Consider the following 26,148-nt stretch of genomic DNA (forward strand, 5'->3'; position numbering starts at 1 on the left):
CTTGCATGGGATTCATCTCTCTAAGCCCTCACTCCCTCATTGTGTGAAACACTTGAAGAGTTTTCCACAACCTGTTTAATGTTGTCAGCAATTGGGAACTGGTATGGAGGAAGAAAATTACTTAAATAGTTTGTTCTGAGAGTTTGAAGGAACTCTACTCCCAGCAATGCTCCTATCCAGTGATATTTAACCATAGCCACTGCAAAGGTGAGTAAATAACTGAATATTGACAAGTACTTCCAAATAATAAGAATGTGAGAGCTGGCTTATAGTGACTTGTGCATATTATTTACTTGTGTCAGCTGCCCCATAGGCAGCCATTGAATGATAACCAGGGGTCAGAAATGGGGTGTCTTTTTGACTTATGGATCAGAGCTGGAGGCAGGGGGAAAGAACAGCATAGGTAGATTAGAACTAGAATAAAGCAAGAGTGAAAGGTATAAATATCTTTACTGCTCAGGTAAGGCCCCAGCCTGAATAAGAGACCTTTGAAGTCCTTCATGTTAAGAAAAGCCAGTGGTTGATTTGCACAGTCAGTAATTCTGTGGCCGTAAGGCCTGATTGCACACACCTTCATTTAGCTCACTAAGTTAGGTCCTAGTCTTGGGCCACAAAGTTTCTGATTTCAAAACCCAAAGTCTCTAATAATCTGAAAAATCCTTTACATATCCTATTTATGGATACACAAACATGACAGGAGAGCAGCACAGCCTTTCCAGAATGGTTTATGTGGGCTAACCAGAAGCTTGTGCCACGAGTGGCCAATAAAGATAGCAGAAACCTTAGCGGTTTATCATTTATGTGCTATCTGGCAATGTTCATTAATGCATTCTGTACTAGCAATCAAATTTTACAGGTATTATTTTTAAATGCAAGCCTAGATATAAATATGGTATAAAATAAGATATAAACTTAGGGAAGAAATAGCAGGAGCTGGCCAGTTTATCCTTACATCTGTGCCCTGCCACCAAAACTGGCAGTACTGAGTCACATTTTGTCCCAAACACATCTGCTTATGCTTTGGAGGAAGGATTTTGATAATTTAATACAGTGGTGCCCCGCAAGACGAATGCCTCGCAAGATGGAAAACCCGCTAGATGAAAGGGTTTTCCGTTTTTGAGCTGCTTCGCAAGACGATTTTCCTTATGGGCTTGCTTTGCAAGACGAAAACGTCTTTTAGCCACTAATCCGCTAAGCCTTTAATAGCCGCTAATAGCCTTTTAGCCGCTAATCCGCTAAGCCTTTAATAGCCGCTAAGCCTTTAATAGCCGCTAAGCCTTTAATAGCCGCTAAACCGCTAATAGTGCTAATCCGCTAAGCCGCTAATAGGGTTGCTTCGCAAGACGAAAAAACCGCTAGACGAAGAGGCTCGCGGAACAGATTAATTTCGTCTTGCGAGGCACCACTGTATTTTTTCTTTGAATTCAGCAAAAAGTCCTCCCCACTCAGCTTATGCAAGATGAAAATATTATTTCTATATAATATACCATTTCAATGAAACAATATTAAAACAGCAGTTAAAATAATATAAATATTATTTATTAGATTCTGTACTAGCCAATATTTTTAAGATTCCAGTTTACAGGATTGAAATGGCAACACACACACATACATTTTCAAAAGGTCATGAAATAGCAATGGGCAGCAATTAAAATCAGTAGAAGAAGTGTGTGGGGGGAGCTGGGATAATGTAAAAATGGTATTTGCCTTGTGTTGAAAAGATGGCGGGGTTAGCGCCTGAACTCAGGAGAGCGTCCCTGCAGAGAGAGTTCCATAGAAAAAACTGGACCCTCCTCCCTGAACAACCATGTGATGCTACCTCCCCTTCCCCTCCCATTTAGCTCCTTGCCAGTTAACCATGTCTTCATGAATCATGTTTTTTCTGCCTCTCTCTTCCCTTTGTCCCATTGCCTTCCCTAATAGGTGGAATTTAGCTCCTAGAGGCAGAGATATGCCTGTTGTTTCTTATGTTGCTTGCAAAGAGCCATGCAAAGCAATGGTATATAAACATGAGCGTACCTATGGGAAGCAGCTGCCCCCCCCCCCATCAAGTAAGTAAATAAATAAAAATACTTAACTAACTGACCAATTGCTCACATAGCTTAGTTCTCTCCCCCCCCCCCCCAATCCTGGCTATGCCCATGTAAGTAAATAACAGTAAATAAAAGGTTATTGACTTGTGCCAAGTTTGAAGGTAAAGGTGATGGTTGCATTGTGTATTTCTAGCCAGCAGCCTGCTTGCTTTTCAGGCTAAAAGACTCTTAGCCCTTTTTGATGTGATAGAGGAAACCCAGCAACCCGGGTCTCCCTCTTTGTTCTAGGCTAAGCAGCAGCTTTGCTTTTTGCTGCACTTGATCAATGAGATAATGCCTGATATCAAAAACCACATGGAGCTGCATGGAGCTGTAGGGCAATCCCTTGAGAGATGTTTTGATTGGAGCTGGGAGTTTTGTATCAGAAGAGAAGGGAGACAGACAGGTTGTTTGAGGGAAAAGAAATCCCTCTAGACCAAACACTGATGTTGGAGCTGAGCTACAAATACTCCCTGTGCTAGAGGTGCAACTTTATTAGGTTTCTAGGTTAAACGCTGCCTTTCCTATACATGGTTTCCTTTGGTTCTGTCTTCCCCGCAGCTCATTAGCATTAATAGTGCTGCGACTATGATTGCTATCAAACTAATTAGGCTCTTATTTATTTTTTTAATACTAGATTTTGCTTTCTCCCTTTTCTCCTGTAGTTGGAAGCATGGTTTGGAGCTTATTTCCTAGCCACATGAAAGTTGCTGGCTCTTGGAAGAATGGGTGCCTGTGCATTATATGTCATTCTTATTTAACCATGGAGAAAGATTGATTTGCTTAATCTTGTGAGGCATGGTATGAACATAATTCTCACTTGGACATACTTGCTTTTTTTTTAAAAAAACAAAAAACTCATAATAATAATTATTGTACTCCTTTTGATTTTTTTTAACAAAATTTATATGCTACTTGATTGTAGTGAAACCTCTAACCAGTTTACAAGAAATATTAATTATTAATGAAAAATGTTAAAAAAGCAGTTGAAATCATTTAAAAAATGACCAGCTATAAACCAAAAATAAAAATAAAACAAGTCAACATCTACATGTCTGGATAGGCTTCACTAAACAAGAATGTTTTAAGCAAGTGCCGAAAAGAATACAGGCATCCCCCCAACTTACGCATGATTGACTCACACACAACCACTTACATGCAGTGCTGTGAAATAAATAAATAGAATCAAATGAGGAAATGGTGGGAGAAAGCAGGAGAGTCCTCATGGCTTGCAAGGAAACCCTCCTTGAAGCCCAAAGAGAACTTCACTGAGGGTGGGGAAAGCCCCAAAGAGACTGCTCAGCCTCCCTGCCTAACAGCTGACGTGTGAGGTAGCACACTGCTGCTTTTCCACATGTCCGCTAGGCTCCAACTGGCCCCAGAGCTTCAAAGCTAATAGAAGAGAGGGTCATGTGGAGAGAGAGCTGGAGAACAGGAAAAAAACCAGGCATGTAGAGGCTTCTTAACGGGTGCTCCCGAGTTACCTAATTTTTGCTTATGCACGCAGGGCCCCGTAACATAACCCCAGTGTAAGTGGGGGAATGCCTGTACGTTGAAGGTGCCTGCCTGACAGAGGTGTGGCCTTGGGCCCAACATTGATGGGGGTCAGTGTCACACTGCACCTATGACATCACGCACATGAAGCTGGGAGAAGGCTAAGCACCTAGCCCAGCCCACTGAGCCTGGCGGTGGACCAGGCAAGCCTCCTGCCAGCTGGGCTGCAGCATGACTGAGGCTGGCGTGGCCAGAGTGGGAGACGCTGCCACGTTGGCTACAGCAGCTACAATCAGTGGCAGTGGTGGGAGAAATGTCAATGGCAACAGAGTGCTGCAGCAGGGCTCCATAGCGGCAAGAGGGCTGGCTGCTTATGGACCCACCCAAGTTGCAATCGCTGTAGCTGCTTATGCTGAGAGCCTTGTGGCAGCAGGGGTGGGAGGAGGAGGTAGTGGCGATGCTGGCCGGATGCTTGGGCTCCTCCACCCCTTCAATATTGGGTGAGGGGGCCTGAGCTCCTGCTAAACAATATAGAGGGGGCTAAAGACACTGTGGCCCATAGGAGTTGGTGACTGTGCAGGGAGTTCCAAACTGTAGTTGCTCTCACACTAAAAATTGATTTCTTACAAGTGTAGAACAAGTATTGTGTGGTGTCTGTACAATGCCAGTTCTGCAGATTAAAGTGGTCAAGCGGGCACATATACTGTAAGATGATCCTACAAGTAAGCTAGTCCCATGCTGTTAAGGGATTTATATACCAATAGTAACATCTTCACAACTTGGCTTCGTAACAAATTGGCAACCAGTGCAGATCTCTGAGCAGAAGTGTTATGTGCTGACAGGACCTCACTCCTCTCAGCAACCAGGCTTTAAAATTCTACACTACCTGCAGTTTCCAGATGATGCCCAAGACAATCCCCACATGGTAAACACTGCAATAATTCAGTCTTTAAGTCGCCAATGCCTGAACTGAACTTCTGTGTTCAAGCTCCCCTTGTCCAGGAATGGTCCTAGCTGTTGTACCATGCACAGCTGATAAATGGTGCTTCTAGCGACTGAGGCTGCCTGGGTCTCCAGTGACATAGCTGGATCCAGAAGCAATCCCAGACTGTGTACCTGATCCTTGATTGTTTTTGCCCTCGTCTTTTATAAAGCTGGTCAATATTCCTCCACTTTTATGTATGGGTGAAACTGGGCTTGAAAGATACTTGCCCTAGGCAACACTAGGATTCTGTGTAAGAAGTGTCACCTGAACCCATATTTCCCCAGACTGCCAAGTTTCTACTTGCGGCAGCCTGGCAGACTAAGCTCATTATAGCATCAAAAGGTGTTAGCTGTTTCTTTGAAGGGACAACCCCTCTTTATTGCTCAAAGTTCAAGTTTGCATTAGCAATTAGATACTGTATCTTTTTATTATTATTTCTTAAATCATTTTCTACTCCATCTCTCCTCAAGGTGCTTCTAGCCTGTATGTACTTTTTCTGTCATGAGAAAAAGCGAGTGAAATCTTTTTATATAAGGTTAATTTTAACCAGCAGATACATTGTTGCTAGCCAGTTTGGCCCGGAGTCAGCCTGCAACATTTGGTGGAATCAACAGCAACCTTCAAAACATCAGCATTTGTTTTAAAAATTGAGTACACGTTCCTGGAAGTGAATGAGACTTAAGGGGAACAGCTATAACAGCTTATTGATGAGGCATGTGCTTTACATACAGAAAGTGTCAGGTTCAGTCCTCTGCTTTTCCAGGTAGGGCTGGGAGAGAGTCTTGTCTGAAATTCTGCAGAGTCTTTGCCAGTCAGTCTAGGCAGGCAGTCCCAGCAAGCATGGCCAATACTGAGCTAGATGGACCATTGGTTTGGTCAGGCATAAGGCAGCTTCCTTTGCTCCACTTGATGTCAGGTTAACTCAGAAACTCTTTGTGATACCTAATGGTCAAGGAGGAAGGATGTATTCAGAAGACCTTCTTATCAGTTGCCCTCTTACTTGTTGGCCTGCCTCCAAACTCTACTAAAACTAATTCTGGAAACAACAGCAACCAAACTAAGGAAATAACAAACACCTCACTTTGCAGATAGAGGATTTTAAACTAATTTGAATATGTCTCATAGAATTCAGATATTGTAGTTGCAACTTGTTATGAATTATTTCATTTAGGCACCCCAAACCTTTAAGTTCTCTCTCTTGTTCTCCAACTCCACTCTTTCTAGGTCCCAGCCATCATTACTATGAAATCAAACCACTTGCTTTATTGCTCAGATTCATATTAAAAGTTTTTCCTCCTCCTTAATGTAAAATTAAGGTGCAGCAACAGAAATACATTTTGCAGTCATAGTGACAGAGGGAAATCAGAAGCTGGAGTGATGGTGGCTTGTTAATAAGATTATAATTGGAGGGTTAAAACCTTGTGATTGAGTTGAAGACTGTCTTGGTGCTCTTGTGGCGCCTCAGCAGCCAGGCCCCAGGTGCCTGGCTGAGCATCCCGTGCCGACATCTGGAACCAGTTGCAATACATCACTGTCAAAACTGCTTTCTATACGTATCTGCATTTACACATTAGTTACCCACGCAGCACTCATCAAAAAAGCTGAACAATCTTGACACGGTGTCCCTGGTGGAACTGCAAAGGTGAACCGAAGTTGGGAGGCAGCGTCTCGCGTCACTGTCTGCTGCGCTTGTACAACAGGAAGCCTGATTAAAACTGAAAGGAAAAATTTATCGTCAGCTTCTGCTTTGTATCATTTTACCTATAATGGGGGGTGGGGTGGAATGAAATTATAGTTAACTGTACCTGTTTTTTTGGAGCTATACAACTGTACCTTTTTTTTAAAATGTTCGCTTTGTACTTTGTTTTGCTACATATCCTGTAAATTATTCCTCTTTGGCTGGTTAAATACCCAGTTCGTTGGCCGTGTTGCTGTATCTTACAACTCTGCTAGTAAATACTGTGATTTTGGAGTGTGAAAATTACAGGTTTTGAAAGTAAGACCGGTATAGCATGCTGAAAATTAAGTGTGTGTGTGTGTGTGTGTGTGTGTGTGTGTGTGAGAGAGAGAGAGAGAGAGAGAGAGAGAGAGAGAGAGAGATGGAGATGAGAACAGTTCATTGGTGCTGTAAACGCACTGTAACCTGAATTCTCAGAGGTGGCACTCTGACCACTGCCACTGCTTTTTTAAAAAATCCCATTGCTCAGCGAACTTACAAACCATAAACAAAGCACACCTAGCAGTGATCCCTCCAGTTGCACCCTAGGCTCAGGACATACAGGAGACTGCTTGAAGAGGACCTAGCACTATCCAAGGACTTACGTGGGTAAGAATCACAGTCCCAAAAATTACCATGTTACAGTTCTAAAGTCCATACAACAAGCAGTGGGGGGTTCATCGAGTGTAAGGGCTCACATCATTTCTGGTAACAGATGCTGAGGATATTACCTCATTTTATTTTATTTTTAAAATAAAATGAAGAGCAGCCATTGCCACAGTGGCTTAAGAGATTGGAGAACAGGGCCCAAACTAACCAAATAAATTTCAGTAGGGAAAAATGTCAGATTCTACACTAAGGCAGGAAGAACCAGATGCACAAATATAAGATGGGGGATACCAGCAATATATGTGAAAAGGATCTAGGGGGTCTTAGTAGACCACAAGCTTAACATGAGTCAACAGTGTGATAGAGCAGCAAAATAGCTAGTGCTATTCCAGACTGCATCAACAGAAGCACAGTCCCGGTCAAGGGGAGTAATAGTACCACTCTTCTGTCTGGAGTACTGTGTCCTGTTCTGGACATCACAATTTAAGAAGAATGTTAACAAGCAGGAACGTGTGCAAAGGAGGGCAACCAAAATGATCAAGGGTCTGGAAACCAAACATTATGAGGAATGGTTGAGGGAGTTAGGTATGTATAGCCTGGATAAGAGGAGACTGAGAGGAGTCATGATAGCCATCTTCAAATATCTAAAGAGTTGTCACATTGAAGAAGGAGCAAGCTTGTTTTCTTCCATAGGACCCTCACCAATGTCTTCGAGGTACATGAAAGCAGATTACAACTAAACATTGTGAAGAACTTTCTGACAGTAAGAGCTGTTTGACAGTGAAACAGACTCCTTCAGGAGGTGATGGACTCGCCTTCCTTGGAGGTTTTTAAGTAGAGGTTGGATTACCATCTGTCATAGTTGAGACTGCAGGGTGTTGGACTAGATGTACCTTAGGGTTCCTTCCAATTCTATGATGCTATGATTATATGAAGGCTTGAGAAATGAGAAAATAGATAATAACTTTTGTTGAGGAAACAGAGGACTTTCCCCCCTTTACTAATCCACAATACCTACAATTGAGTCATCTAGTGAAAGTGATTGGCAATAGATCCTGGGCAGACAAAAGGAAACCTTTATTTTTAGCATAGAATTCACTGGCACAAGATATGGTAATAATGACCACTGAGTTTATTTGCCTTTTATCAGGAAATTAGAGAAATTCATGGAGGCTAGGTTTGTTGGCAGATTTTAACCATATAGTTAAATGGAACCTGCATGTTCAAGAGCAGTGTGTTTCTGAATCCCAAAAACATGGAATGGTGACAGTGAGAGGGGCGCCTGGATGGCCACTCCCTGTTGGAAAGGAATATTGGACTAGACCAGAGATGGAAAACTAGCTGCCCTCCAGATGTTGTTGGACGGCAACTCCCATCATTCTTTATTACCATTGTCAGTGCTGGCTGGGACTAATAGGAATTAGTGCCCAACAATATCTGAAGGGTCACTGGTTCCCCATTCCTGGACAAGATGGACCTTTTGGTCTGATTCACCATTGTTGCTCTTATGTTCATATGACCACTGCCCTGTGACTGTTATATTTATGTAGGTATTTATTTAAAATAAATAATGCAGCATGACTCATTTTATGTTCTTAATAGATAGCAAATGTGGGCATTTGCACCTGATGACCTTAAAAGAGGTGGAGCATGTTTATTCTGCTACTAAAGAGCTCTAATATGATATTTGTATGTATAGCCATAGTATGAATTACTTAGGAGGTGCGACCTAACTGGATTTAGGCAAATGGGAGCATGGAAGAGGGAGGGAGAAGAGGTTAACTGAATTATTTAAGACATATAATTTTATTCCCTTTTGTGCCTTTGAAAATATATTTAGCTTTTGGAGAGCCATCTCAAGATTTACAGCCAGGTTGTAACATCTGCAGATTTGCAAGTTGGAGTTTGATGCAGCTTGAATCATGGGAGTTGGTCTAATTGGGTAATATTACAAACCCTGCAGTAAAAAATAAAGGGGGAAGGGGTCATGTGTTTGCCAGTATGCTCCAATTAGCACTGCTTACACCTATTAATAATAAGCACTGTCAAGTGAGGTGGTAGAAGTGTTTATACAGGTGAGTAGGGAGTTTGTTTCCCTGGAATGAATTAAGCCTCAACCCAACCAAACCATGTAAATAGCTTTTCTTTTAAAAAAAAATATGCCTTAAAACAATTCCTCGCTTGATTGGGAGATGAACAGCTAACATACAGCTTGAATTTTTAAAATTTATTCTTTACACCACCTACAATAGTAATAGGAATTTGCTTCCCATATTAGGCTGGGTTTTTTTTCCAAAGAGCAAAGGTGAGTTCATGGTGAGTTCCAGCAAATTTAGAAAAATAGCACTGATGTTAAGCATTGCAAACCAGCCATTCATAGCAAAGCTATGCCAAACTGGTTCACACACCAGGCTCTGAGGTGAAAGTATTTCATTGCTGGATGATTCTCTGGATCTTTGTGGGCAATTTACTTGATTGTGTAACTCTGAAGTTGCAGACATGGAAGACAAGCTGACAGGATCCTTCAAGAAAGCTATGTCTGAGACATAGCTTCTGATTTGTCCAACTTCAGTTATTTAAAATCTATTTGCATCTTACATCTTTTTTATGTTGCTGGTTCTTGGCTGCCCTGTTTTGATGTCTTAACAAGATGAGTCTGCATCGGCCAGTACATTAGTGTTATTATCCAGCACAATCCTCCCCATTATAAACCAGTCCCATGTTTGTGGGTAAGGAGCCTGGGTTGCACACATGCTCGTTTCGAGAGAGTGGAGAGAGAGAATCCTTACAGAACAGAACAGAAATACCTGTTATAATAAGTTGTTTTTTTAAAAAAAAATTTAATTAATTGCATTGTTACATAATTAGCAGTTGGGTTGTAAACTGCCTGCACACTTATCTCTTGTTTCTCTGCACATAAATGGGCTACAGATTTACCTTTAAAAAATGAAGAGTAAAAAATTGAGTGAGGGGCCTGAAATAGCCCTCCTCCTGGCTAGGTTTCTTGTAAGCCCAAATGGTATTTGGAAGGGATAGATAACAGTCTACAAGAGCATCTGCAGCAAGCAGGTAGTGCCAGACACTGTTGTGTAGCTAAGACAACAAGAGAGGTATGAAGTGGTATGAAGATAAATGATATGAAGTGGCAGCTGAGATGGAGGTCTTCTGCTAGTACTGGAGGAGGGGTTATTTGGAATACTTAGTAGCTACCAGCCTTCCATGCACCTTAGTTGGAGGCCTCTGGGGATGGTAGCATGCGGGTAAGTGTTTCTAAATGGTTTTCTACTGGATGCAATTTTTAACATTTTGAGGGTGCTTACAGTTTTGATATAGGGTCAACATTGCCCTTGCCAGTTTACTTGAGCATCCATTCTGTTTTAGTTTCTTTAGTGCCTGAATCAGGATAGAGTAGTTAGTGCAGGGTCTGCAAAACCACAAAGCTGCTAGGTAGATAGCAGCCCTGAATGGGGCCTTTAAATTCTCTAGTGAGCCTCAAAGGCCACTCCTGGTAGGAGGCCAGGGTCCTCCTGGTCTGCCAAGCTGTCACTTTCTAACATCTCCCCTTACATGTGACTAGCAGCTGTGGGGCTGTTCCACAATTCCCCTGGCACACACTGGAACTGTCCTGTGGCTGTCCTAGTTAAATGGGAAAGTCACAGAACAGTGGAGATGTGTGATGCGTGAACGCAGCCCATCCCTGCAGCTGGTGCTTCAAGTGTCCCACAGAAATGTTTTCACAGATGGAGAAGTCTTTGACATAAACAGATAATTCTCCCCAGTTGAAGATTTCCTCTGACTCTTTCCACTTATTCATTCAAAGGTCTGCTTAACTGGCAGTATCCTGGCACATGTCTGCTCAGCAACTCATTTCCAAGTCTATGCAAACTTTTGTTTCTTGTGTTTTCAAGATTGTCTTTGATTTCTATGCCCTGCACTATGTATGATGGCTATGTAACACTGCAGAGGCAATGGAATATACAGTAGGAGTAATAATGCAATGAGAGATGCTGCTTTTTTTACTTTTTAAAAATGCATTTACTGTATTAAATGAATCTATACCCTACCTCTCCTAAAAGTGGCTGGTAGAATAATAAAAAAGGAGAACACAGAATCCATACTAAAATGACTCTCATGAAACTGGAATAGCCCAGCAGCAGAAACAAGCATCCAGATAAAGCTGCAATAAAAACTAGATTAAAAACAGCAACAGTAAATCACAATATACATTGACACTCTGAGTAAAAAGACAGGCGGTGCAGGGAAACATTTTTTACCTGGTATGAAGGACATGGAAATCTAGGGAAGGTATGTTGAAAACCCAATGCCTTCTGAAGACAGACAAGGGTGCCTGATGTTGGGGCTCTGTGGATCTATATGTATGGACAGGTTTATACAAGAGTTGCATCATTACTTCTGTGGAGCCTGGTTGGGTTCAGAAGTATCCCTTGCTTTCTTATCTTCAAGTTCTGTTTCCCAGGATAGTGTTTCTCTCCTAATGTAAGTTTTGTGGAGATATTTTTCACTGAGTAGAAAGGTTGGATACATAAGAATTATTTCTTTTGTGCATTGAAGTATCGTTGGTGTTAGCATTGATGCAAAGAAGGCTTCCTTTTCTTTTCAGTACTGTAGGTGTTTTGTTTGTTTGTTTTTAAATCCCTGCTGGCCTTTATTAAAGCTTTTAATTAGTACCTGGCATTGCAATTGAACATTTGCATGTGAGAGATGTGTCTTTGTAACAAGTAGCATTTGATTTTAAGCTGACCTCCAGAAGATTCCAAATTCCTGGAAATTCTTGTTCCAGCAGCATTTGAGTTGTGTTTCTCTTTTGTGTTGAAGCAAATGGTCAATTATAAATGTTCTCTTGGAGATGAGTAGAAAAAACATTGATTTGTTTTCTGACAAATAAGAAGTAAAGCCCCAGGCTCAAGTGGACTGCAGGTATCATTTGGGTACATTCAATCCTCAGATGACTCTCCATGTATGTTTTGCATAACCTGGTAGTGTACATGCAGCTATGCTGGAGTTTTCACTATTCACTATGTTTGTGAATAGTATTAAGAGTATATTGTGCTGCTCTGTTTAGCATAGTAGTGGTTTTAACTTTTAAAATGCTTTTTGAATGTTCAAGGGTATGTAATGAGACATTTTTCTGAATCATTTTTACAATAACCCTGGTGGGTAGGTCAGGGGCACTACTGCAGTCATCCCAGGGAGTGGCCAAGCTTTTACTTTGCTCTCCCTTCCTTCCTCATTGCCTATTTTGTCTTGCAAGTCATTATGGAAAGCAAAGAACTGACACTCAGTGGACCTAAGCAGAATTCCACTTCATAATATGTAGAAATAAATTCTCACAAAACAGATAGGCAGATTAGTGTTGATCATTTTATTTCACACACTCCAGCATTTTAAAAACTTTATTATTAAATGGATTGGTATGTTATGGATCTGTTTATGACATTTACAGTAGATCCCCCTTTTCTTCCAAGCAGCTCAAGGTGACGTGCGTATTTCTCCTTCTCCCCATCTTCTCCTCACAACAATCCTGTGAGGCCGGTTAGGCTGAGAGGGAGTGGCTAGCCCAAGATCACCCAGTGGCTGAGCGGGAAATTGAGCCCTGCTCTCCCAGGTCCAAGCCCAGCACTCTAACCACTAGGCGACATGGTCTCTCCTGGAATCTTGGCATGGTGGTCGTGTGTTCCATGTCACCAAGCAACGGAGGCTGTGTCTGTTTGAACTGAGTTTCTGGCATCCTCAGCGTGGATAGGTTGGCAGAGGTTTGCTGTAGTGACCCTTGCTTATTTGGATTAGAATAGGGCATCTCAAAGGCTCCTGGGGGTAAGTGAAAGTTGGCATTTCCAGGGGACTTAGCTTTAGGACGTAGAATAATGGTATCACCAAGTTTGGCAAAGAGCTATCAAAGGTCAAAGGAAGCTTCTGTTTGTGTTTGTTGGTTTGTTTATTCGAATGTAAGCCTGTGACTAGGGAGTGTCTTGTTTTTGATTTTGTATAAGCCTCTCTGGGAGCCTTTTTGGCTGAAAAGAGGAGTACAAATGCTCTGAATGAATGAGTACTTTCTCCCCGTGGCCATCTCTGACCATCTTGTTTCGGGTCTTTGGCACCTTCCTTCCTGCAGAGCAGCTCTTGGAGGCCAAGTGTGGAGAGCTGCCTGCACCCTGAAGCCTGGGGGTGCCCTGAGCTCAGCGCCCCCCAGGCTTCGGGCTTCGCGCAGCTCTCCAAAAGCCGTTGGAGGGCTGTGTGAAGTCGCGCAGCTCTCCCACGGCTTGCAGAGAGCTGCCTGCTATTTGAAGCCTGGGGGCGTGCTGAGCTCAGCGCCCCCCAGTCTTTGGGCTTCGCACAGCTCTCCCACGGCTTGTGGAGAGCTGCCTGTTCTGGGGGCTGGGGTCGGGGGAAGCTCGGGCTTCCCCTGCCCCAGCCCTGCGCCTGGGGGGGGGAATAATTGTTTTTCTTTATTCCCCCCCCCAAAAAAAACTAGGTGCGCCCTATGGGCCGGTGCACCCTATGGGCTGAAAAATACGGTACTTTGTTGTTGGTGGTGGTGAAACCAGAAGCAAAACTACAATAGCACTCTCTTCCCTTGTTGCATAGGCTTTAATGCATTCTGCCATTGGGCTTGCTGGAGTGGAATTTCCATGTTTCCAGTCACTGTGTGAATTCTGGACTTAACACAGAATTTCCTTGCATCTTGCACTTAAAATAAATAACATAGAAGAAAAAGAAGGAAGTTGAGAGCGTTTATGCCACAAAACTGGCTTCTGTGGTACAATGGATTGTGTGTGTGCCTTGGATAAGGGGGACAAGGTTCAAATGCCTGTTCGTTTCATGTGTCACGGGAAAGCAGAACACGTGTAGTCACAAGTCTTAGTATAGCAAACACTATACAGGACTTTGGACAGCTCCAAGAGGTCCTGTTAAGGCAACTACCACAGTCTCTGCAGGGAGCTAGAGTCAACTGAAACCTCATGCCAGGGGTTGGCAAGGTTTACCAGCCATGGGCCGGATCACTCCCACAAAGATCATCTGTTGGCCAGACTGGTGCAGCATGATGCCGGAAATTGTGTCTGTGCATGTCTGTGGCGCCGGAAATCGCTTCTGTGCATGCCCAGATGCCAGAAATCATGCCTGCACAGAAGTGATTTTCGGCATTTGGACATGCGCAGACATGGTTTCCGGTATCTGCACTTGCACAGACGCAATTTCCAGCACCACTCAGTGAGTCCCCGAGCCGCGGTGCGCCGGTTTAGCACAGCACGCGGGGGGACTCGCTGAGTGGGCAGCTCAGTTTGGGGGTGGCTCATGGGCCAGTAAAATGGTCTTAGTGAGCCGCATCTGTCCCATGGGCCGCATGTTGCTGACCCCTGCCTTATGCAGTCTACTCGACCTTCACCTTCCCAGAGGAGCTGGCTGACTGGTGAAAGGTCCTCTTATTCTGTGGGGCTGGGGAGATGGAGGTGCTGTAGGGGACAAAACAAGGTACTAGAAGTTTTCCATTTGAGAAAATACCTTGAAGTGAATTCTCTTTCCAGTTCTTAACCATAACTTGCAAGGTCCCTGGGCCATTGCTCATTACACTGTTCATCTTTTAAATTGTTCTGGAAAGATGGAGATACACAGGCTATCTTGCTTTTCAGGTGGGCATATTTCTAGGGTTACAGCCTTAGTGCTAGTAGGATCTAGTAGTGGAGAGGGTAGCACTGGGATGAAGAAGAATATGAGTCTCTAGTCCTTGCCAGTGAAGCAGGATCCTCTTCAGAAGCATACTTTCATCTGTGGGTGGGTTTTTAATACCTATCGGAGAGCTTTATTCACAACAATGGATACAATTTTCACATCCTGATCCCTGCACAAAGGTTTTATGTTGTAGCAGGCCCATGCCAAGCTTAGGTGAGGAGTCTTGTCTGAATAAAGTTAACCAATTAACTTGTGTCCAAAAGACATACACACAGCACCAAACCCAGAAGTGCCTAGAAACACATCACCAAAAAGAGTGGGATGAGGGCAGAACATATTGTGTTTATATGCTCTCCGCTGACACATGCGGGGGCTGTTTATACTGACAGTATAAACTGAAGCAAAATAGCAGCCAGTCCCTTGCAGGGACCCCCCCAAGCCAGCTTAGCCCTCCAAAGCCAAGGGCAAATGTATCCAGCTTCCCCCCCCCCCCTCGGGCCTGTGTGGTGGTGACTGGAGATGCAATCCCAAGCACCACTTGGGGAAGGAATAGTCATAGTACCACTACCAGCAGCAGCAGAAGAAAAAACTTGGTGAAATTCAGGTGCTTTTTCTGAGGTGGGGAAAGAATACTTTGGAAAATGTGATGTTGGAAGAGCCCCCTCAGTGGAGTACCAGTGATGAAGTTGGAAAGTATCTCTAGAGTTTTGCTTCTGATGTGGAATCTTCTCCAAAGCTGAAGTGCTGTCAAAGCCTTTGTGATATACTGGATAGCAGGTTGGATTTGCACCAGGGAGATCAGGGTTCAAATACCCACTCAGCCATGAAGCTCAGGCAGCAAATGTCAGATGTTATAAATAATGCTGAGGAAAGCCCCACGTCTTCAGTCCTTGGGTAATTTTCTTCAATCCTAGGTATATCAATACTTGGGAATCGAGGAAAGGTGCTCTGAACACCAATTCAGAAATGCATTCTCCTCCATCTTGTAGCCCAGATCAGCTTACAGCAGTTTAGCCTGAATGCAAAATTACTTCTGTCTCCAAGGTGTTCATAATATCTAATTAAGTAGCTTGAGGAATAAAAGAGTCCAAACACTGTAAAAATGATATTTTATAGACTGAAAACATAGAATCATAAAATCTTAGAGGTGGAAGGGACCCTCTACCTTCCAGAGCAGGAGAAAACAAGTATGCTCTCTTTCCATGTGACAGCCCTTAAGACAGGGGTCCTCAAACTGCGGACCGCGGGTCAGATCTGGCTCACCAGGGTCCTGAACCCAGCCCGCCCGGCAATTGCCACCGCCACCCGGCATCTTCAGGTGCAAGAGGCAGGGAGGCAGGCTCCCCCAGGTCCAAGGAAAAAACCTGCTGCTGCCGCCGCTGCCTTGTGGGCCAGGCTGGCGACTTCCTCTGTCCACCCGCCTGCTCTCTCTTGCTGCCACATGCTCGCTCTCCCCTCACGGGCCTTGGCCGGCTCCCCTTGCCGGCTCCACCTTGGCCCACAAACGCCACCCCTTTTTGTGAGGCCTGTGACGCCTAGTCGCCTCTCCTCGCCGGGAACGAGCGAGCCCTGTCCTTGCGGGCTGAGGGAACGCGTTTAGCTCCTGCCGGCCTCCACTCAACACCCTGCAGCCTTGGCGCTCACGCGGCGCTTCGCAGGCCCTCTGCCTCAGGCAGGTCTGTGGGAAGCCTGTGGGCCCCTCAGGCTGCTCGTGGACTACAACCCCCATCAGCCCCCCCAGAATGACCTGGTAGCAGGGGCTGATGGGAGATGGAGTCTAGGAGCTGCCTGAGGGCTGCTGGTTCAGCTTCCACGGGGTAAGGACTGGGATGCTAAAGGGAGGCTTTGTTTGCTGGTTGGATTTTGGATTCTGGCTAGGCAGTTCCAGCTGGTGGATTTTCGTTTTCGGTAAGGGCCCAGTATGGGCTGTTTTAGCTTTTTGCAGAAAATAAGCAGAGGTGGGGCCGACCCAATTAACTTTCAGTTTAATTTTAACCCCCAAAGTAAAAAAGTGTTGTTGTTTTTTAATCATGCTGCTAGGCCACACAAACACAAAAGTTGTGCAGTGTGGTGGGGGTGTTGTCACATTGCAGCTTGCAGATGTCGGCAAAGAAACCACCTTCTCAGGCTTACAATGGGGAATACACAGCACTAAAGGAAAAAGGAGTGGGAGGGAGGAGGTGGAAAAGCAAACCTATTTCTTCATGACTCAGTTCTTGCAATGAGCAGGTGGAATGAGCCAAAAGCTGCTTGCATCACTTGCTACAACTAGCAGTGACAAATATGCAACTGGATATTGACCATCTCATTAGCCAAAAGCGGGCCCATACTTCCCATTGAAACACTTATAAGTTTATGTTGATTAAAATTGTTCTTCATTTTAAATATTATATTGCTTTTCTTGTTTTTTGTGCACCACAGATAAAATATGTGCAGTGTGTATAGGAATTTGTTCATATTTTTTTCAAACTATAGTCCAGTCTCTAACAGTGTCTGAGGGACAGTGAACTTGCCCCCTGTTTAAAAAGTCTGAGGACCCCTGCCTTAAGATATTTGAATATGGCTATCATATCTCCTCTTTTCCAGGCTAAACATACCCAGCTTCTTCAAGCGTTTCTCATAAGGCTTCGTTTCCAGAGCCTTGATCATCTTGGTCGCCCTCCTCTACACACTCTCCAGCTTGTAACATCCTTCTTAAATTGTGGTGCCCAGAATTGGACACAGTATTCTAGGTGTTGTCTGACCAAGACAGAATAGAGTGGTACTATTTCTTTCCTTAATCTGGACACCATACTTCTGTTGATGCAGCGCAGAATAGCATTACCTTTTTGTGCTGCTGCATCACACTGTTGACTGTTGACTCATGTTAAGCTTGTGGTACTGCTAGTGTGTCCCCCATCCTATATTTGTGCATCTGGTTCTTCCTGCTTAAGTGCAGAACCTTACATTTGTCCCTACTGAAATTCATTTTGTTAGCTTGTGCCCAGTTCTCCAATCTGTTAAGGTAATTTTGAATTCTGATTCTGTCTTCTGCAGCATTCGCTACCCCTCATCTGCTGGTGCCATCTGCAAATTGGATGAGCCCCCCCCCCACTCACCCCCCCACTTCATCCAAGTCATTTATAAGATGCTGAACAACAGTAGGCCCAGGACAGAACCCTGCAGTACCCCACTTATCCCTTTTTTCAGGATGATGAGGAACCATTAGTACTCTTTGGGTTCAGTCAGTCAACCAGCTACAAATCCACCTAACAGTTACATCGTTCAACCCATATTTTACCAGATTCCTCACGAGAATATCATGGGGGACTTTGTCAAAAGTCTTTGTCAAAAAATTACAATGGAAGATGAATAAAAAAAATTAAAAGCACCACTGACCCCACCTCACTCCACCTCTAGCAGTAGCACTAAGCTGCAAACTTTCCTTTGTTCTTGAACTATTAAATTGCAATACAGAATTCCATCTGGCTACCATCACAATGCACAGCAGAAGTAGCCAACATGGAACTACATCTCCTGACCTTTGGCCATGCTGACTGGGGATGGTGGTAGTACAACAACACCTGGAAGGCACCAGATTGTCTACTTCTGGCCTACAACATACTTCACATAGCATTAAAAATGTGTGTGTACCCCCCCCCCCGAAGACCCATACTACACCTTACCTATTCAGTTCCATCCACTTAAAGTGCTTTCTGTGGCATCTATTCTACACTTATTAATTTTCTCTTTTTGTTAGCTGACAGCCATCAGACAGATGCCTTGGTGAAACTTAGGAGCCAGGCATGGCAAGCAATATTACCATCATCCTCTTCCCCTACCCCAAATTTTTCATCTCAGTGATGGATTGAATTTCTGCATTGTGGGATAGGTAGAATGGAGACTAGAGTTCTGTCCCAGGTGTGGTGGTGATTCATTTGAAGCATTTCTAAGAAGGGAGGTAGATCTTTGCTCCCAGGTTCTGCAGTGCTCCTCTTGCAACATTAGTACCAGTTACTGTGTGTGCGCTTCCATCATACCCCTAGTTTATCTTTGGTTTTCAGTTAATTCTTCCCACGTGTCCCCTCCCCCCTTGCCAAGATTTCCTGTGTTTTTTAATGACTTGGCCTTATCATTGCAAGATGCACCAACTACCACCTTTGTGAATCTTTTTACGTCTTCTAAGTCTAAAGTAACTCTGTTTTTTGGTAGGAGCATCTCTGAATGTGGAAATAAGCCATGTAAAAATTGCTACAGAATTTCATAATGATGCATAACACATGATCTTTTAGAAAAAGTCAGATAAAAATAAATGGGTTAGGATACTGTTAATGGATTGTTGTTCTTTACTTCTTCTTTTTAAAGTCTTGTTTAAACATTGATAAAATCTATAGAGAATGGTTATCTCCAAAAGGCACCTGTCTTGACAGCCCAAACTGCCCTTCCATGTCATCTATCCATAACATTTAAAATTATTCTCCACCTGTGGCATGTGGCAAATTGATTAAAGAAATTTCTTGCCAGAAAACCCTGTGGATGAAGTGACTCTGCAACTCAAGCAAATGAGCCAAGCTGTGTGTTATATTAGAAGGCCAAAAACATAGAAAGTCAGTGTCTAGTGGCTATGAGTTGGGTTCTGAGCATGAGCAAATATCTGTTGAGTTTAAGAGCAAAGAGCCAGTGGAAGGGAGTGAATACTGCCATCACTCTTCCTCGTTTCACTGGGGTACCTGCCTGATTGCTGTTGGCAAACAAAATGCCAATATGAATAAATTTGGGGAGTGCCTGCTGCAATTTGGAAATGCATAAGCAGAAGTATGTACAAGTGTGTCTGTTTTCACACATGTGCAGAAGATTGTTCTGTCACTAATTTGGTAATCTGCAGTTACTATAATGGTTCCAGAAGAGGATGAGGGTCTTCAGAATTTCAGTTTCTGGGGCACAATAATAAAACCTTGCTATTTATAGGTCATGTACCAATTGATTCTCATCCTGAAATGTATCACCTGAATGATTCTGCAATGTGGTTGGCATGGGAGAACCTGCAACCTTCGTTGGAGAATTTGCAGTTTGCATTCCTCTTGTGCCAGTTTTGGGGAATCCTGTTGACAAATTCTTCATTTTCTTTGGTCGGAAGGAGGATGGGTTTCATTCTCATTATCCCCTGCTTTCTTGAAACCCCTGCTGCCTTCATCTGTGCCTGTGTAGATCTGAGCCTCTCTATTCATTGCAGGCACAATGGTAGAATATGTGCAGTTAATTGCAAATAAATGCCCTTTTGAAAATCTTGTTGTTTTTAAATGATGACTTTATAGCCTGAAACATGCTTGTCCTTTCCTTACATGTGTGACTCCCAGTCTGCAGCGTCTCAGATAGAATACATAGGCTGTGTTTCCAGGGTGGTGGTGGGGAGAGAGAATGAGCTTCCCTTTATCTTTATTTATTTATTAATAAAAGACAAAATGCCTTGGGGAAACAAAAGGTCTTAATGGCTGGTGCTTGGTATCCTTGACAACAGTCCCCAAAGAATATTACATTAGGGGCATGGGAGAACTTTTAAAAAAATAAGTAATGGAATTCCGTCTCCGTGATGCTTTTAGTAGTCATTTCGGCCACGGTGCAGCGAGGTCATAAGCTGAGCTCGGTGAAGGGAGCCAGAACATGAAATGATGCTGAGAGAACGTCTGGGAGATGAGAGGTACAGAATTACAAGCGAAAGTGCAGGCCTGCTGAGGCAATTACAGCTTAATGGGGTCATTTGGAAGGCAATTGCCAGGGGTTAATGTAGTATGGAGAGATGAGGTGAGATTGAAGTGAAATTTGGGGCTGGGAATGTGTTAAGATGAAAGATCAGAGTGCAGTGGATTCTGCAAAGCACAGGAAAAAGGTTTATAGCATGCAAAAAAAGGGGGGTGGGGAAGTAAAAAAAAATAAAAATAGAATAAATAGTAGGCCAGCTGCTTCCAAATAAGTAAATAAAATCTTGAAGTGGACCTTCTTCTATTTGGATATCTCTGTTCGGAACGGATTCTTCTCTAGAAAAAGCACATTAATGACGAAGAGTTGATTTGATGTCAAAGTTCTGCTGTGGACAGACAGAAAATGTTTGCAGCCCACTGAGTGCTGCCATGCGTTTCTCCAGCATCGCCCCCTCTTGAAATGAACGGAGATTGCGCAGAAGCAACACTTAGTGGATTGCAGTAAATGTGCTTGTGGTCTTCTCATTATTGTTCTTCCTCTGTGCAGTCTCAATCATTCTTAGCTGTGCACGCCTGCTCTGTTGTACGCTTTGGGTATTTATTTTGTAAGAATTCACTGTTTTGGAACTAAAAAGTGAGACACAGGCCCACATACATATATTTTGATGTATTTTCAGTGGATTCATCACATTATCTTTTCAGGCATTAAAATAATAACTTGCAACATGTCAAAATATTACAAGAATGTAAGCTAGCATACTCAGAGTGTGAGTATTTTGGTGTGCTTAAATATTACAGGTGTTTTAAATTAAAAACGTCAAACCATGAAGGCATAATGGAAGTAATCTGTCTCTCCCTTTTTAAAAAACAAAACAAAAAACCACACAACACCACCCATAGCTTTAAACTGCATCTAGCATGTTTGGCTTTTCCTCATTGTGAACAAGGGAAGTTCATAAGAATTCAAAGGACAAAAGAGATCATTATGCCTTGTTACCTCAGCTAGTTCATTACCTTAATTGCTGAGCGTAATCCAGGCTTGGAAGAAAACTCTAGGGCTTTAAGGAGATCAACAGAGGCACCTTATGGCACAGAAAATGGAAACGCTTTCGTGTTACCACTGCTGTTCCAGGAGCTCTAAACCTTGATCAAAGGCTGAACTTTTCTTAAGGTCGACCATGTGAAAATCCCACTAGAGCTGTACCAAGCGCTGAACCGTAATGAAGTGTAGTAGGTTGAGCACCATTTCTGTTTAAATGTGTGACCGTCCTGGATCACTGGCTAGTGAGAGCACATTATCATCCTCTCAGGTGAAATTTTAACATAGTTATATTTAGCAAGGGATAATAGTCTCTTTGGTGCACTGTAGATGGCATGGACTAAAGAAAAACCTCAAAGCATACGTAGCTGCTGCAGGTTTTATTTATTTTATTCATTTTGAGCCAACATAGGGCAATCTAATTGAACTCAGTATCACTTTCCAGTTGTAGTGTGCTCAGTATCTCTCTAGCTGTATGCACAGCGAAGTATCTTGCAGGTAACCTTGGAACACTTGCATACATGATACTCATTTGCATGTTACTTTTGTTTACTTCTTTGTGACCTCAGTGTAGTCCAGCAAGCAGTTCTTTGGCCATGTAGAATACAACTCCGGAAGAGCTAAGGAGCAGGCTGTCCTGCTACTCCCTAGGAAGAGCTCTGTGATTCTCTGTGCATGCCTCAAGGTAGCAGGATGAGTGCTGCCCTTCTCAGTTCACTTGACAGCTGCAAAAACAGTAGCAGTAGCTCTAAGCTTTCTTGAGGTAATTACCCTAGCAAGCTTTCACTTTGCAGCCTTTTAGGCTATGTCTTGCCTCTTTTATCCCTAGTTTTCATTGGGGATTTTTCCAGCCACTGTGGGTAACACCACTAATTTTTACTTATTTTTTTGTTTATGGGAATAGATTATCATAGCTCACTCACTTTGTGTCCTGGCCTCCCTCCAAGGACCACAGAGCAGCATACACGGGCCAGTCTCCTACCCAGAAAACTGGCTAGTCCTAGATCTGCTCAGCTTCAGAGATGGCGCCTTCAGACTATTTCTCCATAATTACTGAAAATAATTCAGCAGAGTTTTGGAAAGGTGAAAATAAATCATATTAATTGTAACCATATCAGAGCAAATTCATGGGTTTCCACCCTCATTCAAGCAGTGAGAAAAAGCTTTTAAGAAACAACTTTGAGAAAATTATCCAGTTGTCCCATCTGCTGACCCAGTTCTGACCCTTAACAGTTGTATATTTGGGGGCTTTTAATTTTTTTAAAAATACAGTAAAATGAAACCATATGACCTTTAAAAGCATGGTTGAGTAGCATTCATTTTACAACCATCAAAGCAACTCTTTACTGTTGTAAGGTAGGGAAAAATCAATGATGCAATCTTTTTCCTTTTGCCTCGTGCAATCCGTAATTGAAATGGAAAATCAAATGAACGGCTAACAGATAATTGTTTTATCAATATTCCTTGCCTGCCCTACAAGGGTCAGCCTGGAATGATCATGAGGCACGGATATGATGAGGACAAAATGTGAAATTGAACAGCAAGGAGGCAATAAATCAGTCTTGACAAGAAAGAGTGACCAGCATGTAGCCTGTGCAGGCAGCTTTGGGGACACTTTTTGTCTCAGGTGTCTACAGTGATTTGAAAATGTGAGAATATAATATTTGAAGCTCTACTCCTGGGTAAACAAGAGCAGACTATTTTGAGGCAAAGACAGCATCAAACAGGCAGTCTGTTTTTCAAAAATGTTAAGGATAGAGGACATTGGAGGGGAATCACATTGTGGAATAATAGAATATCCTGAGCTTGTAATAACAGAGCATCCCTCATTGCTCTGGGGGCTGGGGGGGGGGTAGCAAGCCAGGGCAGCACCATGTACTTAAAGACAAAGCCATACACACATTTTGGTTTTCTCTGCCTTGTACCCTGGTAGGATATTTCTGATCCCCAAAGCATATAAGGAAGATATATGTAATTTGCTTTGTTTTCCTTTTAAGAAGGCCTGGCCATTGACATTTTGTTAGCCATTGTGAGAACAGGATATTGGACTAGATGGACCACTGGCCTGATCCAGAAAGCTCTCATGTTCTTAGGCCAGTTTAGAAATGCTTCCATTTCCCTCCTTGTACACTGTCATGTTTTTGTTTTTGTAGACTTTGGTGTACGTTTTGCCTAAACCAGTATGGCTGGGTGTGTCATTTTGAAGACCTCTAGATGTACTTAGATCCTAAGCCTGGAATGATAGCACCAACAAGGGCCCCTGGGTACTCATATAATGGACACAGCACATACCTTTAACATTTTTCAAGCTGCTAGTTTTTTTTCTTATATATGAACATAAAAATAGTCCTGCTGGACTGGTCCAAAAGCTCATCTAGTCTAGCATGCTGTTTCCCTTAGTATCAACCAGATCCTATACTATGGGGCATTCCAAGTGTACAATCACTTTGTATAAAAGTATTACAATATTATCAGTTTTACTGTTTGATTCCTTTCTTAATGACCCCTAGCATGAACCCCTTTCATAGCTTTGTCACTGCCACCTCAGACCCCATCAGTACAGTGGTACCTCAGGTTAAGTACTTAATTCGTTCCGCAGGTCTGTTCTTAACCTGAAACTGTTCTTAACCTGAAGCACCACTTTAGCTAATGGGGCCTCCCACTGCTGCAACGCCGCCGGAGCAGGATTTCTGTTCTCATCCTGAAGCAAAGTTCTTAACCCGAGGTACTATTTCTGGGTTAGCGGAGTCTGTAACCCGAAGCGTCTATAACCCAAGGTACATACACGGTTAGGATTTTTTGCCCAATATGTGCCACTTTATACTTCCTTATATTTAATTGCATTTGCCATTTTAATGTCTATTCATGCAGTTTTGAGAGATCCTTTTGAAGCTCCTGGCAATTACTTTTTTATCTTATCACTCTAAATAATTTGGTGTCATCAGTAAACCTGTCCACTTCACTACTCACCCCTAATCCTAGGTCATTTATGAGCAAGATAAAAGACACTGGTCCTTACACAGATCCTTGTGAGACCACACTTTTTACATCCTCACTGTGAGAATTGCCATCTATTCCTAGTGTCTGCTTCCTGCTCTTTAATCAGTTACTAATATATAGAGGAGCCTGTATTTTGTGCACAGAAAGACTTGTGCCAGACCAAACTCTTAGACATTTCCCCCCTGCAGAGACTGTTGCATGTATAGACCCTGCATATATTATCTTCTAGCATGGAGAAACCATATACACAGGGTGGGGAAGTCAGCCATTTCCCCCCATGCATCTTTAAGGGGAAGTGTCCATAGTTCTTAGTACATGGGGAGTAGAGTTCACTTTGTGTCATGAACTGCTCGCCCATGTGGGTAGCCCATGTGAGGCTCTCTGGGAAGAACCTTATGTGTTGATTCCATCCAGGCTGGTCATTGGTTCCTCCTTGGCAGCAAGGATGATGCAAAACTAGGTAGCGTGAGCAAGTGTGATCTTGAGCTGCCTAATGGCCTCTCAATTTCCTCTTAAATTGATACATAAATAAGCAGTCCCTTCTTCAAAATAGCTGGATTCAGTAAGTTCATTTTTTGATTTAACTTTCAGAAATTCTGTAATCTGTTTGTGTTCCTGAGTGGGTTGTAAGTTTCGGGGTCCTGTGCAGATAAATATTTCTTATCTTCTTTATTTGATTCGGAATAAGTGGTCTGAAACTCGATCACTTGCTTGAAATCAGATGCCAGAAATAAATAAGGGCAAGTCAAAAATTACTTCCATTTTTAGAAGCAGAGTTCAGAAGAAGGCAGGACAGGAAAAATGGCTAGGACACCTGGATATTAGCACAGAGTCTTTAAGAGCACATCTTACACAGAACAAGCCAAAAAGAAAAAACAAAAACAAAAAAAGCTGGCAGCTGCAATATTTTCAGTATGGCTAGGATGTCCAGGGCAGATTTGCTTTTATACAGCTTTATGTCATGTACCTAGAAAGCATCTGTCTGTCTTAAAAACTATCCATATAAAAACATTTGAAGAAGCATTTTTCTTCTCTCCATGTGAAAGTAAGTGAAAAGGGAGTTTACAGATTCTGAGAAGGGAATATAAGCATGCACCCCACCTTCTTCCTGAGTTTCTGCTCAGTGTTACTTTTATAGACTGGTCGGGGTTACTAACACTCAAGTATAAGTGTTGGCTTTGATTCACAGGACTATGAGAAAATGCCATTTCACCTTATGTACATTTGAATTTTTGTTCAAGCTAGTGGAAGTCTTCTTGTAGTGCAGCAAATAACATCAAGGGCTGCATTATATTATGACATGGCGATTAAGGAAGATCCAGACTGTAGCATATGAAAATAGTGGGCCATAAAAGGTTTTGAAAAGTGGTTGTACAAAGTCTTGAGCAAATAAATGAACCTCTCTGCATTTGGCATCACATATTGCCACATGATGCTTTTCTGCTAATTCAGAAACAACCCTTTTGTTTTGGATCCAAGTAATTCTTATGTAGTTAAGTTTATAGGCACAAGAATACCTGACAATTGGGGTCTAGTAAACAAAAGCTTATGCCACTATAGATCTATTTGTTTTTAAGTGCCATTGAGCACTTTTTGTCTTCAATCAGAGCATCACCTCCGATACCCTAGCAGTTTGAAAGCATACCAGTGCAAGTAGATAAATAGGTACCACTGCAGCGGGAAGGTAAATGGTATTTCTGTGCACTCTGGCATTCATCACAGTCCTCCGTTGCGCCAGAAGTGGTTTAGTCATGATGGCCACATGACCTGGAAAGAGCTGTCTGTGTACAAACGCCGGCTCCCTCGGCCTGAAAGCAGAGATGAGTGCCGCACTCCATAGTCAGCTTTGACTGGACTTAACCATC

General features: G+C 42.9%; 1 protein-coding gene across 13 annotated transcripts in view; it reads left to right on the forward strand.

Annotated features, from left to right (window-relative positions):
* Positions 1 to 26,148, forward strand: part of PBX3 (PBX homeobox 3) — a 235,002-nt gene that overhangs the window by 68,908 nt on the left and 139,946 nt on the right. Inside the window, exon 1 of one of the 13 annotated variants that reach the window (XM_083485966.1) lies at positions 20,222 to 20,243. The exons of the other annotated variants lie outside the window; for them this stretch is intronic. Coding sequence (XP_083342092.1) covers positions 20,237 to 20,243 — 7 coding nt within the window. The 5' untranslated portion in view covers positions 20,222 to 20,236. Of the gene's footprint in view, positions 1 to 20,221; positions 20,244 to 26,148 lie in introns of those variants that run through there. 13 annotated transcript variants of the gene reach the window in all.

Source organism: Podarcis liolepis, assembly GCF_965112155.1.
Source record: "Podarcis liolepis genome assembly, chromosome: Z".
Lineage (NCBI taxonomy): Eukaryota > Metazoa > Chordata > Lepidosauria > Squamata > Lacertidae > Podarcis > Podarcis liolepis.